The following is an 11,652-nucleotide window of genomic DNA, read 5'->3' as shown; positions in this document are numbered from 1 at the left end:
ATGAGATGATGAGAGAGTTTCTGTACCTTCAACAATCACCTGAAGATCTCTAGATGTTTCTGATCCTTCTGAGTTCAGGAGAGTTAATCTATAATTCCCTGAATCTGTTCTGTTCACAGGGTTTATTATCAGAGTCCCTTTAATGACTGTTACTTCAGGTCTGTTTCTATAAAGATCACATTGACTCCTCTTCATTTTATCATTCTTTACTCTACAAACTGGATCATCTAGTGGGTTGTTTATTCTCTTTTGTATCTTCAGATCATATTCACTAGCGTTCACCATCAGTAGATTGAGTTTGTGTCCCAGAGCTGTGTAACAGGGATCAGACTGATCAAAACTGCAGAACCGATCCAGACCTGGAGAACAAAACACACACACTCAATCTGCATGCATCATTAATTAAAACCAGACACAAATTACACTCAGAATGAACGTTTAACTAAAGAAACAGACATTCGTATCTGATCTTGGTTCATCTATGGATATTGAAACTAAAAGAGACTTCACTGTTCTTCATAACTTGTGTTCCTGCGGATGTTATACAGTATCTGGACACACACTCACAATGAAATGCACAAAACTAAAATCAGACACATATAGGATAACAACCTGGTTATTGTTCCATTGCACGATGTGAAAAACAGCCAGAGAGCAGAATTCACTCTGTGGTCGGTGACTAATCTGAAGTTTCAGATCATCAGTTGCTCCTGTCTGCTGAGAGGTTTGTGTGTTTGTAGCTTCACTCTTTCATTTATCACCCTCTGTTCTTTTAGCGGTCAAATATAGCCTTAATTATCTACATACTGCTGATGCTATCAAACTAATCTAACAATTTTGACTGTTGTTCGTTTGCTCGCTTTAATCTAAAATCGTGTGGTGCGTTAGCACCCGTTAGCTGATCAGCTTTTCACTTTCGTTCCCGCCCGTGTTTACGCGTCTATTATTGTCTTCTTTTCCGCTTTGTTTCATCTCTCCCTCGCGCTCGTTCGCTCCGTTTTTACAAACTCGTCAAACAAGATTGGTAAGTAAATCTTCCATCACTTACGGTGAGTAAATGTCTTTTCCTTCCATTGTCACTTGCACCATTTGCCACATGTATAGTTTATGTTTCTCTGTCAGCGATCAGGGATTCACGTGTGAAAAATGCAGGGAAATAGCTAGGCACGCATTCAAACTTTAATTGAAGACAGTAAGAATGTGAGGGTTGTAGATACTGCTTTGGATGCGACTAGTTCAGTAAATCATGTACATTGTTTGGTTCCAGCTTTAGAGCCCCTGCAGCAGGGCAACTGGGTGAGGCGCACTGGTCATGGGTCAATACACCACTCTTTCGTTCCAGTTAATGCTGGGTCTTGTTTTATGGTGCTCAAATCTCCTGCACCTTCTACCTTATTTTTTATCCTCAGGTTAGGTAAAGTAAGTCGAGTCTGTCCTGTCTCTCATAAGCATTTAATCATACTCACAAGACGGGTCACAGAAGACTTCTTCGTGGTCTGTTCTGCTCAGGTCTTTTGGCAGGTGAGCGTATTGGTTATAATAAGATATAGTTTTATTATATATAGGTTAAATATATTACAAATAAAATACTAATATAAAATAGAAATAAAAACAAAGTTGTATAATCTGCGAGCTTGGTCGTTCGGAGGCATCATGCAGCCCTCCTTTATAGGCTACAGGTGCAAGTCGACACTTTTTGGGAAAGTCCCGTACAGCTGGAGACCTCCCTTTCAAGAAGCTCACTATAAAAACACAGCCATCTTATCAGTCTGCTCTTCTGCGAAGATCTTTCTAAGATGTCCTCCTCTCTGCGTCGGGAACTCAGCACTCAACAGTAACTTTCCTATTCTTCAATGTTCTTACTAATACATATTTTATCTCTGGCTATACTTTAACTAAATGTTACATATATCATACCTAATGTCTTTTCTGAATAAACAATTTTAAACATGATGCTATGGTGGTCTTTCTTTCTGCTATTCAATAAGTGAATACAATACCATGTGTACTGTGTATCTTATAAATACTTATATTCTGTGTGGTCTCTTCTTCTTGATAAATCAGCAACACATCACAATGTGTTCACAATACAAGGTATCACTCAAATAAACAAGGCAAACTTACAAAATTGGGTAAACTTCCTGTTTTCCTCAACAGTCTCAAAGGCTGGATGTCTAAGTGGTGCCTGCAGAATAACTGCAGAATAGGTTTCATTGACAATTGGATAAGTTTCTGGGGCAGACCTGACCTGTCTTCATCCCTCCTGGGGTGGTGCCGCTCTTCTCTTGAGAAATATGGCATATAGTCTTAGAGCTCACACTTGTTTAGGGCCCAGGACAGGAAGCAGACAGATTGGCTAAACCGACCGCCTGTTCCCCGATTTAGAATACGCAGAGAACATCCAAACCAAAATAAACGCAACAACTTGCTCTACCTGCATTTCCTGTTTGTGGCCTTTCTAAGCAAAGTCCCTCCATGAGCATGATGCAAAGTATTTCCAGTTCTACTGCCTTACTAAGCGTTCTATCTCATTGTTCTGTTTACCTTACATGATCTCTGCCTGTTTTACCGATTATACCGATTCCAAGACCTGCCCTTCTGTTTTGTTTGCCTGATTGGACTCACAACTTGGTATAGACACATTGTTTGTTTCCTGACTACTGTCTTCTGGATCCCCCGTGAACTTGTTGATATCTCTGAGTTCCTTATTATTAGCGACTCTCTGCCTGCTATAACATTTGTGATTATTGCCCTTGTATTTATTAAATGCCCGCATATGGATTCAACTCTGGCTTCCTCCTCCTCATTACAATAACAAGAATGGTAGAACCATCACTTCCACCACAAAAGAATGCTTTCTAAGTAATCTCCCTGACTTATCTCAATTCCTTAGCGTGTCTAATACAGCACAAAAACTTGATGATGTAATAGAAACTATGCACTCTTTTTTTTCTAGCACTTTAGATACAGTTGCTCCTTTACACTTAAGAAAGATGAAAGAAAACAATCTGACTCCATGGTATAATGAAAACACTTGCACCCTAAAGAAAAAAAAAAAACTAAATTAGAGGTATTTCGTATTGCCTGGTGGGAGAGTATGCTGTCATACAGAAAAGCAATAAAAACTGCTAGATCTGATTATTTTTCATCTCTTTTAGAAGACCACAAACACAACCCCCGGTATTTATTTGGTGCTATCATTCCCCAAGCGTACAGCAGTAATGAGTTCATGAACTACTTTACTTCCAAGATTAGATCAGAGAGGAAACTGTAACCATGGAGCCGCCAGCTACAGTATCACATTGGACAGGGAACTATAGATATAGGAAAAATTCCATTCATTCTCTATTATGGGAGAGGAGAAATTGTACAAACTTGTTAAATCATTAAAACCAGCAACATGTATGCTGGACTTTATTCCATCTAAAATATTAAAAGAGCTGCTTCCAGAAGTCATAGATCCTATTTTGACCATTATTAATTCATCATTGCCATTAGGACATGTCCCTAAAAACTTCAAACTGGCAGTAGTTAAGCCTCTCATTAAGAAACCACATTTTGACCCCAAAGACTTAGTGAATTACCGACCAATCTCGAATCTCCCTTTCCTGTCAAAGATACTAGAAAAGGTAGTATCCTCACAACTATATTTATTTTTAGAAAAAAAATGGTATCTGCGAGGATTTCCAATCAGGATTTAGACCATACCATAGTACTGAGACTGCTGTCATTAGAATTACTAATAACCTGCTTCTATCTGATCATGGTTTTATGTCGTTATTAGTGCTATTAGATCTTAGCGCAGCATTCAACATTATCGATCACTACATTCTAGACTAGAGACTAGAACACTATGTTGGCATTAGTGGAAGCACCTTAGCATGGTTCAAATCATAACTATCTGACCGCTATCAGTTCATAGCAGTAAATGAGGTATCATATCATTAAGTTAAATATGGAGTTCCTCAAGGCTCAGTGCTAGGGCCGTTACTTTTCACACTTTACATGTTACCTCTGGGAGATATTACTGTTCAGCTGTATATTTCTTCACAGCCCAGTGATACACACCAAACTGAGAAACTAACAGAATGCATAGTCGATATAAAAAACTGGATGATGAGTAACTTCTTAATGCTAAATTCTTAAAAAACGGAGGTGCTAATAATTGGACCTAAAAACCCCACATATAATAATCTAGAACACAGTCTAACACTTGATGGCTGCTCTGTTAATTCTTCTTTATCAGTTAGGAACCTAGGTGTGCTGTTTGACAGCAATCTTTCTTTTGAAAACCATCTTTCTAGCATCTGTAAAATTGCGTTTTTCCATCTTAATAATATATCTAAATTATGACCTATGCTTTCTAATTCAGAAATGTTTATAACCTTGAGGTTAAATTATTGTAATGCTTTATTGGATGGTTGTTTTGCACACTTGATAAACAAACTTCAGCTGTTCCAAAACACAGCAGCTAGAGTCCTTAGTAGAACTAGGAAGTATGACCTGTCAACACTGCACTGGCAAACATCGGATAGATTTTAAAATTTTGTTAATTACTTATAAAGCCCAGAATGGTTTAGCTCCTCAATATTTGATCCAGATATACAGTCCTGCATGTCTGATAATACCTAGAATGTCAATATCGACTGCGGGCGGCAGATCCTTTTCCTATCTAGCAGCCAAACTCTGGCCCAATCTCCCTAACACTGTTCAGGAGGCAGACACACTCTGTCAGTTGAAATCTAGATTAAAGACACATATCTTTAACCTGGCTTACACGTAACACTAATTCACTTTTATTACTCAAATCTGTTGAAGGATTGCTAGGCTGCATTAATTAGATCAGCTGGAACCGGGAACACTCAATGGAACACAATGTACTCGTGACATCGTAAAAATCTACGCTAATATTAGTCTTGTTTCTTTCTTAATCTGTTTTTCAGTTTGAATCCAAATTAGATGGTGGAAAACACTATGAAACAAACACTTCAAAATAAGAGTCCACAAAAACCAAGGCAGGGGAACATAGACTGAAATCATGACACATTGACTGGTTGTTTGTCTGCTCTTTAGAAGATGACAGCTGTGCAAACAGATTTTTTGAGCCAATCACATCTTTTTACTGTTTTAATTCTAGAACAGAAAAAATACTAGAGCCTATAGATCCCTCACTATTATAAGTTTTAATTGCTATTTAGATTATTTGTCGTAGATCAGCACTCAAACATCCTTGAAGAAAATGCTGTAGTGTAGATGACATTCAGACCAACTGAAGAGGAACACTTACCGTAATCTGATGTCTGTGTTGATGCAGAGGTCAAACTAGAGGTCAAGCTAGAGGTCGCTGCAGCAGTAGCTGATCCTGAAATAAAACATCAGCACAGAATCACCTGCTTTCTCTCTTTGAAATAGTAAGTAAACTGTAGCATGTTTTACTAAATGTTTTGGAGGCATTTAACTCTTTTGCATTGTGACATTCAACCCTCACATCTAATTTCTGACATATAAGGAAAATGTGACAAAAACAAAATCAATTTTACTTTAAATTCAGTATTAACTGTATATAACTGTATATATTTAACATAACTGCTAATAATAATGTCTAAAATGACTGTCATGATACTGTCATCACAAAACCTTAGAGACGTGTCATATTGAATCAAATAAAAATGTACCGTTTTTAATTATAGTAATAAGAATCAAATAACAAAATATCATTATAAATAACTGTATTAGTCTTTTAAACTGTCATGAAAATAACAATAAAAATAAAATGAAAGGTTGTAAGATAATCCATATTTTGTTTATACAAAACATTGTTTCTTTTGATTTAACTGACAAATGTTTGTTGGTTGTTTATAATTTAGTGCCAAGTAAAAGTAAATAAAAATAGTAAAAGTATACATAAATAAACTATATATAAACATCAAATAAAAACAAAAAGGGTTTAAAGTGTATTTTTAGTAAAGAAAACAAAAAAAAACTGTAAACCTAGCCTCACTAGGTTTAGTTTCTGTACCTTCAACAATCACGTGAAGATCTCTAGATGTTTCTGAGCCATCTGAGTTATAGACAGTTAATCTGTAATTCCCTGAATCTGTTCTGTTCACAGGGTTTATTATCAGAGTCCCTTTAATTACTGTTACTTCAGGTCTGTTATAATAAAGATCACATTGACTCCTCTTCATTTCCCCATTCTTTACTCTACAAACTGGATCATCTTGTGTGTCGTTTGTTCTCTTTTGTATCTTCAGCTCATATTCACTAGCATCCAGCATCATCAGATTGAGTTTGTGTCCCAGAGCTGTGTAACAGGGACCAGACTCATCAAAACTGCAGAACCGATCCAGACCTAAAGAACGAGTGACAGAGAGAGAGAGATAGAGAGAGAGAGAGAGAGAGAGAGAATGAATGAACGAATTTGTATGTCTCCTGACTAGGATACTGAACTTATTTAAATTTCTGGACAGATTTAATTCAACAGGTTTAGCGTGTAATAAATTAAAAAAAATTTACAAGAAGAAATCTTTAAAATAATAAATAAAGAAACTTTGGGCATGTTGTGTGTTTCAGTGCTAAATTAAAAGTACTGCACACAGCTAGACGTCACACTTTAACCAAATACAGGAAATTCAAGTAGACACTAAGAACAGAGCATCTGTTTAAACATTTATGATAAAGAAGTTTGTCCCAAACATCATCTGCTATTCTACTACACACTCGTTTTGTAAGAACTTTATAAAGTATGCACATACTTTTAGGATGTAGTATAAAAAGATTGAACGTGGGACACAGCATCTGTGAGAAGTGCAGACTGTTTTATACAGCAGCGACAAATGCACTGAAATTCACCTAAAAAAACTTGTCTTAAACACACACACAAACAAGACAATCGGAAAACTATTGTAAGATCACTGCAAACTCTTAATATAACACTGTTAAAATGAAAGTGACTCACACGCAGCGGTTTGCAGCAGCAGCATAAGTCCAAAGATGAGCATTGTTTCTCTAAAGCCTCGCTGACAGACACCTTCTTACTGACACTGATCAGGAAACTCTACGACTGCAACAGAGAAAAGAAGAAAGGAAGTCTGTCAGAGATGGTCTATGGTTTTAAACTAAATACACACAAAAAAGACAGATGTAACAAGAAGAATAAACCCTCGGTCACAAAAAAGACAAGCAGAAGAACAGTGGATTAGAAGAAATGAAATGAGAAGTTAGAGAACTATGTGGCACACATATGATGTATATATTTAAACATATTGTAAATAGAATCCATTGCTATTTACATTTAGTGCAAACAGCTGCTGCCTTTTATTCATGGAAAGCCAGACTTCCTGACCTGGTTGTTAGATTTGTGCTCAGGAACTGGTTCCAGGTTCTGGTGGCCGTGGCAGAAGGTGTGCAGAAAACGACCGATTTCTTTCAGTCTGTCCATTTGACTGAGGGTGGTAACCTGAGGAGAGGCTTGAATAATCTCCATACCAGAGAAATGAATTGAGGTATGAATTGATATCTTCAGAAGACATAGTATACTCGTAGTGGCCAGTAAGGGTCACAGACTTCATGTCTGGCCTCAGTCTCCTGAGTTCAAGAGGAATTTGACTGGTTTTTAGTGATTGGATGAAATTAAATGTTGAAAACGGTTTGGATTCTGAAATTAGATTTAATCACCTTCAGTGCTGTCCAAAACATTTTAGCAGGACTGGGGTACATTAGCCTAGAAATATCAGGATTCAGGATGGATTTCAAGAACAAAATATTTTCCTTAACAACATCTAATATGAAACGGGCCTCAAATTAATAGGCATAAAAATACAAGCTATCATTTCCGGGACTCAGGGCAATGTCCAAACATGTTACCCAAGACATTACAAGAGAGCCCTGATGATAACTGAAACATATTTAGATCAACACTCCATGATTACTGCTGTTTTAAAACACTTTACTTGATACATGCTAACTAGCTATCATTAGAGTATAAGTAGACTGTACTCTTTATTGTGATGATCTCCCAAAAGACATCCTATCGACTATAGGTAACTTTAAGAACATGTAAATTTATTCTAACCCTAACCGTACCAGTCTAGTAATACTCTACTAACACTAAAGTTAGTTAGCATGTAGGTGCAAAGTTATTTATTGTCAACAGAGTATGTAGGAGCTAAAATGCTGTATGTTTCATGAGAAGCTAATTGATTGAAGCTAAGTGATTTTTGAGAGGACCCTATCTAGCGGCTCAGGTGGAGATGCACGGCCTCTAAGATGAAGGATCTGTGACGTCACCTGAGGGTGTGGCTACACAGGAAGTGACAGTCTTTGACATTGTGGTCTGACTCCACGTTGATTCAGTTTTCAGTATGCTTTATATCTTTGAAATCCATTACTATTGAGATTTTGCTTTTCATTATTGTATTTTAATTTTTTCATTCAATAAATGTTACTTCAAGTTTGAATGGTTCAACTATGTGGACAATGGATTAAGTTGGAAGCGTCAAGCCTTTTCTCTGTCAAGCCACCAAAGTGGATACTTAGCCACTACAGAATTTTCATAAAGGGCCATCAAAATAAAGTGATACTGAATATTAAAACTGACTGCATTACATAAAATTTTAAAATCTCTTAAAATCTACTGAAACTTTGACCTTTGACTGGAAATACAGTTACCATTTGAAATCATTTTATTTGTATATTACCTGATACCTAGATTTAAATTTCAAGTACAACCGTATTCTATAATAACACGTCTTATGAATAAGAAAATGTAACATAATATTAAATACAGAAGATCTGCTGCTCTCATGAATCTTCTGCTGCGTGTTCACGTCCTTCTCTAAATCTTCTCATCCTCATTTTCTGATCTTCTTGTTTCTTTCCTAAAAGCATCACATCATCATCATTATCTTCATACTCTTAATATCCGCATATCAAACTCAAAATGATGATGATAAATGTCTCTCACCTGACGTGTGTCTCATGTAGATGTGAAAAGCTCCTAAAAGACCCAACAGAACCATCAGCTGAAGACACCAGACCAGAACAAACACCAGAGACACTGAACAACACAAACAATGCAATCAATCATCAATCAATCAATGTTAGGTTTCTGATATCTGTAGATTCACAGAAGTGGTCTCACAAGAAGAACAGGGTTTGAGTCTCGTGGTGTTCTGTGCGTGACTGACGTGGTTCTTCACGCTGCAGCTGATGTCTCCATCACTTCTCTCATCCAGATCTATGCTGCTGTTTCCATCCTTCAGTGGATCTCCATTCAGAGTCCAGCTGTAGAGGAGCTGATCCCCCTCAGAGGAGCAGGACACCCTCATCACCCCACTGGAGGAGCAGGTGATTGACACTTCCACTGAGCCAATAGGAGCTGGAGGGAGGGACACACCACAGTCACATGACAAACACAGGACCATCTTCTTCTTCTACACGACTCAGACTATTACTGGAGTATGTAGTGTGTTTACTGTGTGCTACAGGAATAAAAACCTTCACAAAGATTCAACTGAGAGAGAGATCTTTAGAGAACATGAGATGATGAGAGAGTTTCTGTACCTTCAACAATCACCTGAAGATCTCTAGATATTTCTGAGCCGTCTGAGTTATAGACAGTTAATATGTAATTCCCTGAATCTGTTCTGATCACAGGGTTTACTATCAGAGTCCCATTAATGACTGTTACTTCAGTTCTGTTATTATAAAGATCACATTCAGTCATCTTCATCCTGCCCTTCTTTACTCTACAAACTGGATCATCTCGTGTGTTGTTTATTCTCTTTTGTATCTTCAGATCATGTTTACTAGCGTCCAGCATCAGATTGAGTTTGTCTCCCAGAGCTGTGTAACAGGGACCATACTGATCAAAACTGCAGAACCAATCCAGACCTTGAGAACAACACACACACACACACACACACACAAAATGAAATGAACAAAAATCTATATGCATCATTAATTAAAACCAGACACAAATAACAGAAACACTCAGAATGAAAGTTTAACTAAACAAAACATAATATCATTTTATCTGATCTTGGTTCAATCTGAAGTATGGATACTAAACATGATTAATAGATAGTTTGTTGTGTAATACAAAATAACTGTTAATATAAAACATTTTAATTTAATATGTCTGTTGAACACTGAAACATCAGCTAGTCTATACGACCTAATTAAAATGTCGTGCTTTCGTTTTGTGTCCCCTCCTGGGATCACCACCTTACCGTGGTGGAGGGGTTTGAATGCCTGAATGACTAGGAGCGATGTTGTCCAGGGCTATATGCCCCTGGTAAGGTCTCCCATGGCAAACAGGTCCTAGGTGACACCCTAGGGCGGAGGTCGATGATTGACTTTGTGGTTGTTTCATCTGATCCCCAGCCGCATGTCTTTGATATTTGAGTAAAGAGAGGGGCAGAGCTGTCAACTGATCACTTCCTGGTGATGAGTTGGATTCGTTGGTGGAGGAGGAAGCCGGACAGACTCAGCAGGCCCAAGGTAAAAACTCAGGTCTGGGAGGAGTTCAGTGAGGCCATGGAAAAGGACTATCGGACGGCCTCGAAGTGGTTCTGACAAACCGTCCGACACCTCAGGAGGGTGAAGCAGTGCCCTGCCAACACCGTATACAGTGAGGCTGAGAATCTGCTGACTTCTGGGGACATGGGGACATTGTCGAGTGGAAGGAATACTTTGAGGATCTCCTCAATCCTGCCAACGCATCTTCCACTGAGGAAGCAGAGGCCGGGGACCGAGGGGAGGACTCGGCCATCACCCTGGCTGAGGTCACTGAAGTAGTTAAGAAGCTCCTTGGTGGCAAAGCACTGGGGGTGGACGAGATCGGTTTTGAGGAAAATCATCACCTCTAAATCTGAGGCCATGGTTCTCAGTCAGACAAGGGGGGACAAGGGGGAATTTCTGCCTCAGGTGGAAGAGTTTCAGTATCTTGGGGTCTTGTTCACGAGTAAGGGAAGGATGAAACGAGAGATTGACAGACGGATCGGTACAGCTTCTGCAGTAAAGCGGTCGCTGTACCATTCTGTCATGGTGAAGAAGGAGCTGAGCTGCAAGGCGAATCTCTCTATTTACCTTTTTATCTACGTTCTTACTCTCACCTATGGCCATGTGCTTTTGGTCATGACCGAAAGGATGAGATCCCAGATGCAAGCGGCCGAAATGAGTTTCCTCCGTAGGTTGGCTGGGTGCTCCCTTTGAGGTGGGGTGAGGCGTTCAGTCACTCGGGAGGAGCTCGGAGTAGACCCGCTGCTCCTCCACATCGAGAGAGGCCAGCTGAGGTGGATCAGGCATCTGTTCCGGATGCCTCCGGGACACTTCCCAATGGAGGTGTTCCAGGCATGTCCCACCGGGAGGAGGCCCCGGGGAAGACCTAGGATACGCTAGAGGGACTATGTCTCTCGGCTGGCCTGGGAGCGCCTCGGTATTCCCCCGGAAGAGCTGGAGGAAGTGTCTGGGAAGTCTGGGTGTCCCTGCTTAGACTGTTGCCCCCGCGACCCGGTCCCGAGTAAGCGGTAGTAAATAGATGGATGCATAACATAAAAATGTACTGTTTGCAAGTGCAGTAATAGAAATCAAATAACAAAATATCATTATAAATAACTGTATTAGTCTTTTAAACTGTCATGAAAATAA

The 11,652-nt window shown here is 38.9% G+C and overlaps 2 protein-coding genes across 2 annotated transcripts; both read right to left on the bottom strand.

The window, feature by feature from the left end:
* Positions 1-26: 26 nt before the first annotated feature.
* On the bottom strand, positions 27-7,014 carry LOC122335351 (the record flags this gene model as incomplete). Its single annotated transcript, XM_043233178.1, has 4 exons — positions 6,959-7,014; positions 6,020-6,352; positions 5,288-5,362; positions 27-359 (listed from the first exon to the last, which is right to left on the bottom strand). Coding segments are annotated over exons 1-4 (784 nt in total), but the record flags the coding sequence as incomplete, so codon positions are not given.
* Positions 7,015-8,794: 1,780 nt separating this feature from the next.
* LOC122335352 lies at positions 8,795-11,332 on the bottom strand. The gene is made up of 4 exons (XM_043233180.1): positions 9,565-11,332; positions 9,143-9,379; positions 8,966-9,058; positions 8,795-8,879 (listed from the first exon to the last, which is right to left on the bottom strand). The coding sequence occupies exons 1-4, from the start codon at positions 9,959-9,961 to the stop codon at positions 8,803-8,805; spliced, it is 804 nt and encodes a 267-aa protein (XP_043089115.1). The 5' UTR covers positions 9,962-11,332; the 3' UTR covers positions 8,795-8,802.
* Between the last annotated feature and the right edge of the window lie 320 nt (positions 11,333-11,652).

The sequence above is a fragment of the Puntigrus tetrazona genome, unplaced genomic scaffold, assembly GCF_018831695.1.
Source record: "Puntigrus tetrazona isolate hp1 unplaced genomic scaffold, ASM1883169v1 S000000767, whole genome shotgun sequence".
In the NCBI taxonomy this organism is placed as follows: domain Eukaryota; kingdom Metazoa; phylum Chordata; class Actinopteri; order Cypriniformes; family Cyprinidae; genus Puntigrus; species Puntigrus tetrazona.
Note: the sequence above shows the minus strand (reverse complement) of the source record. Positions and strands in the feature narration are given on the sequence as shown.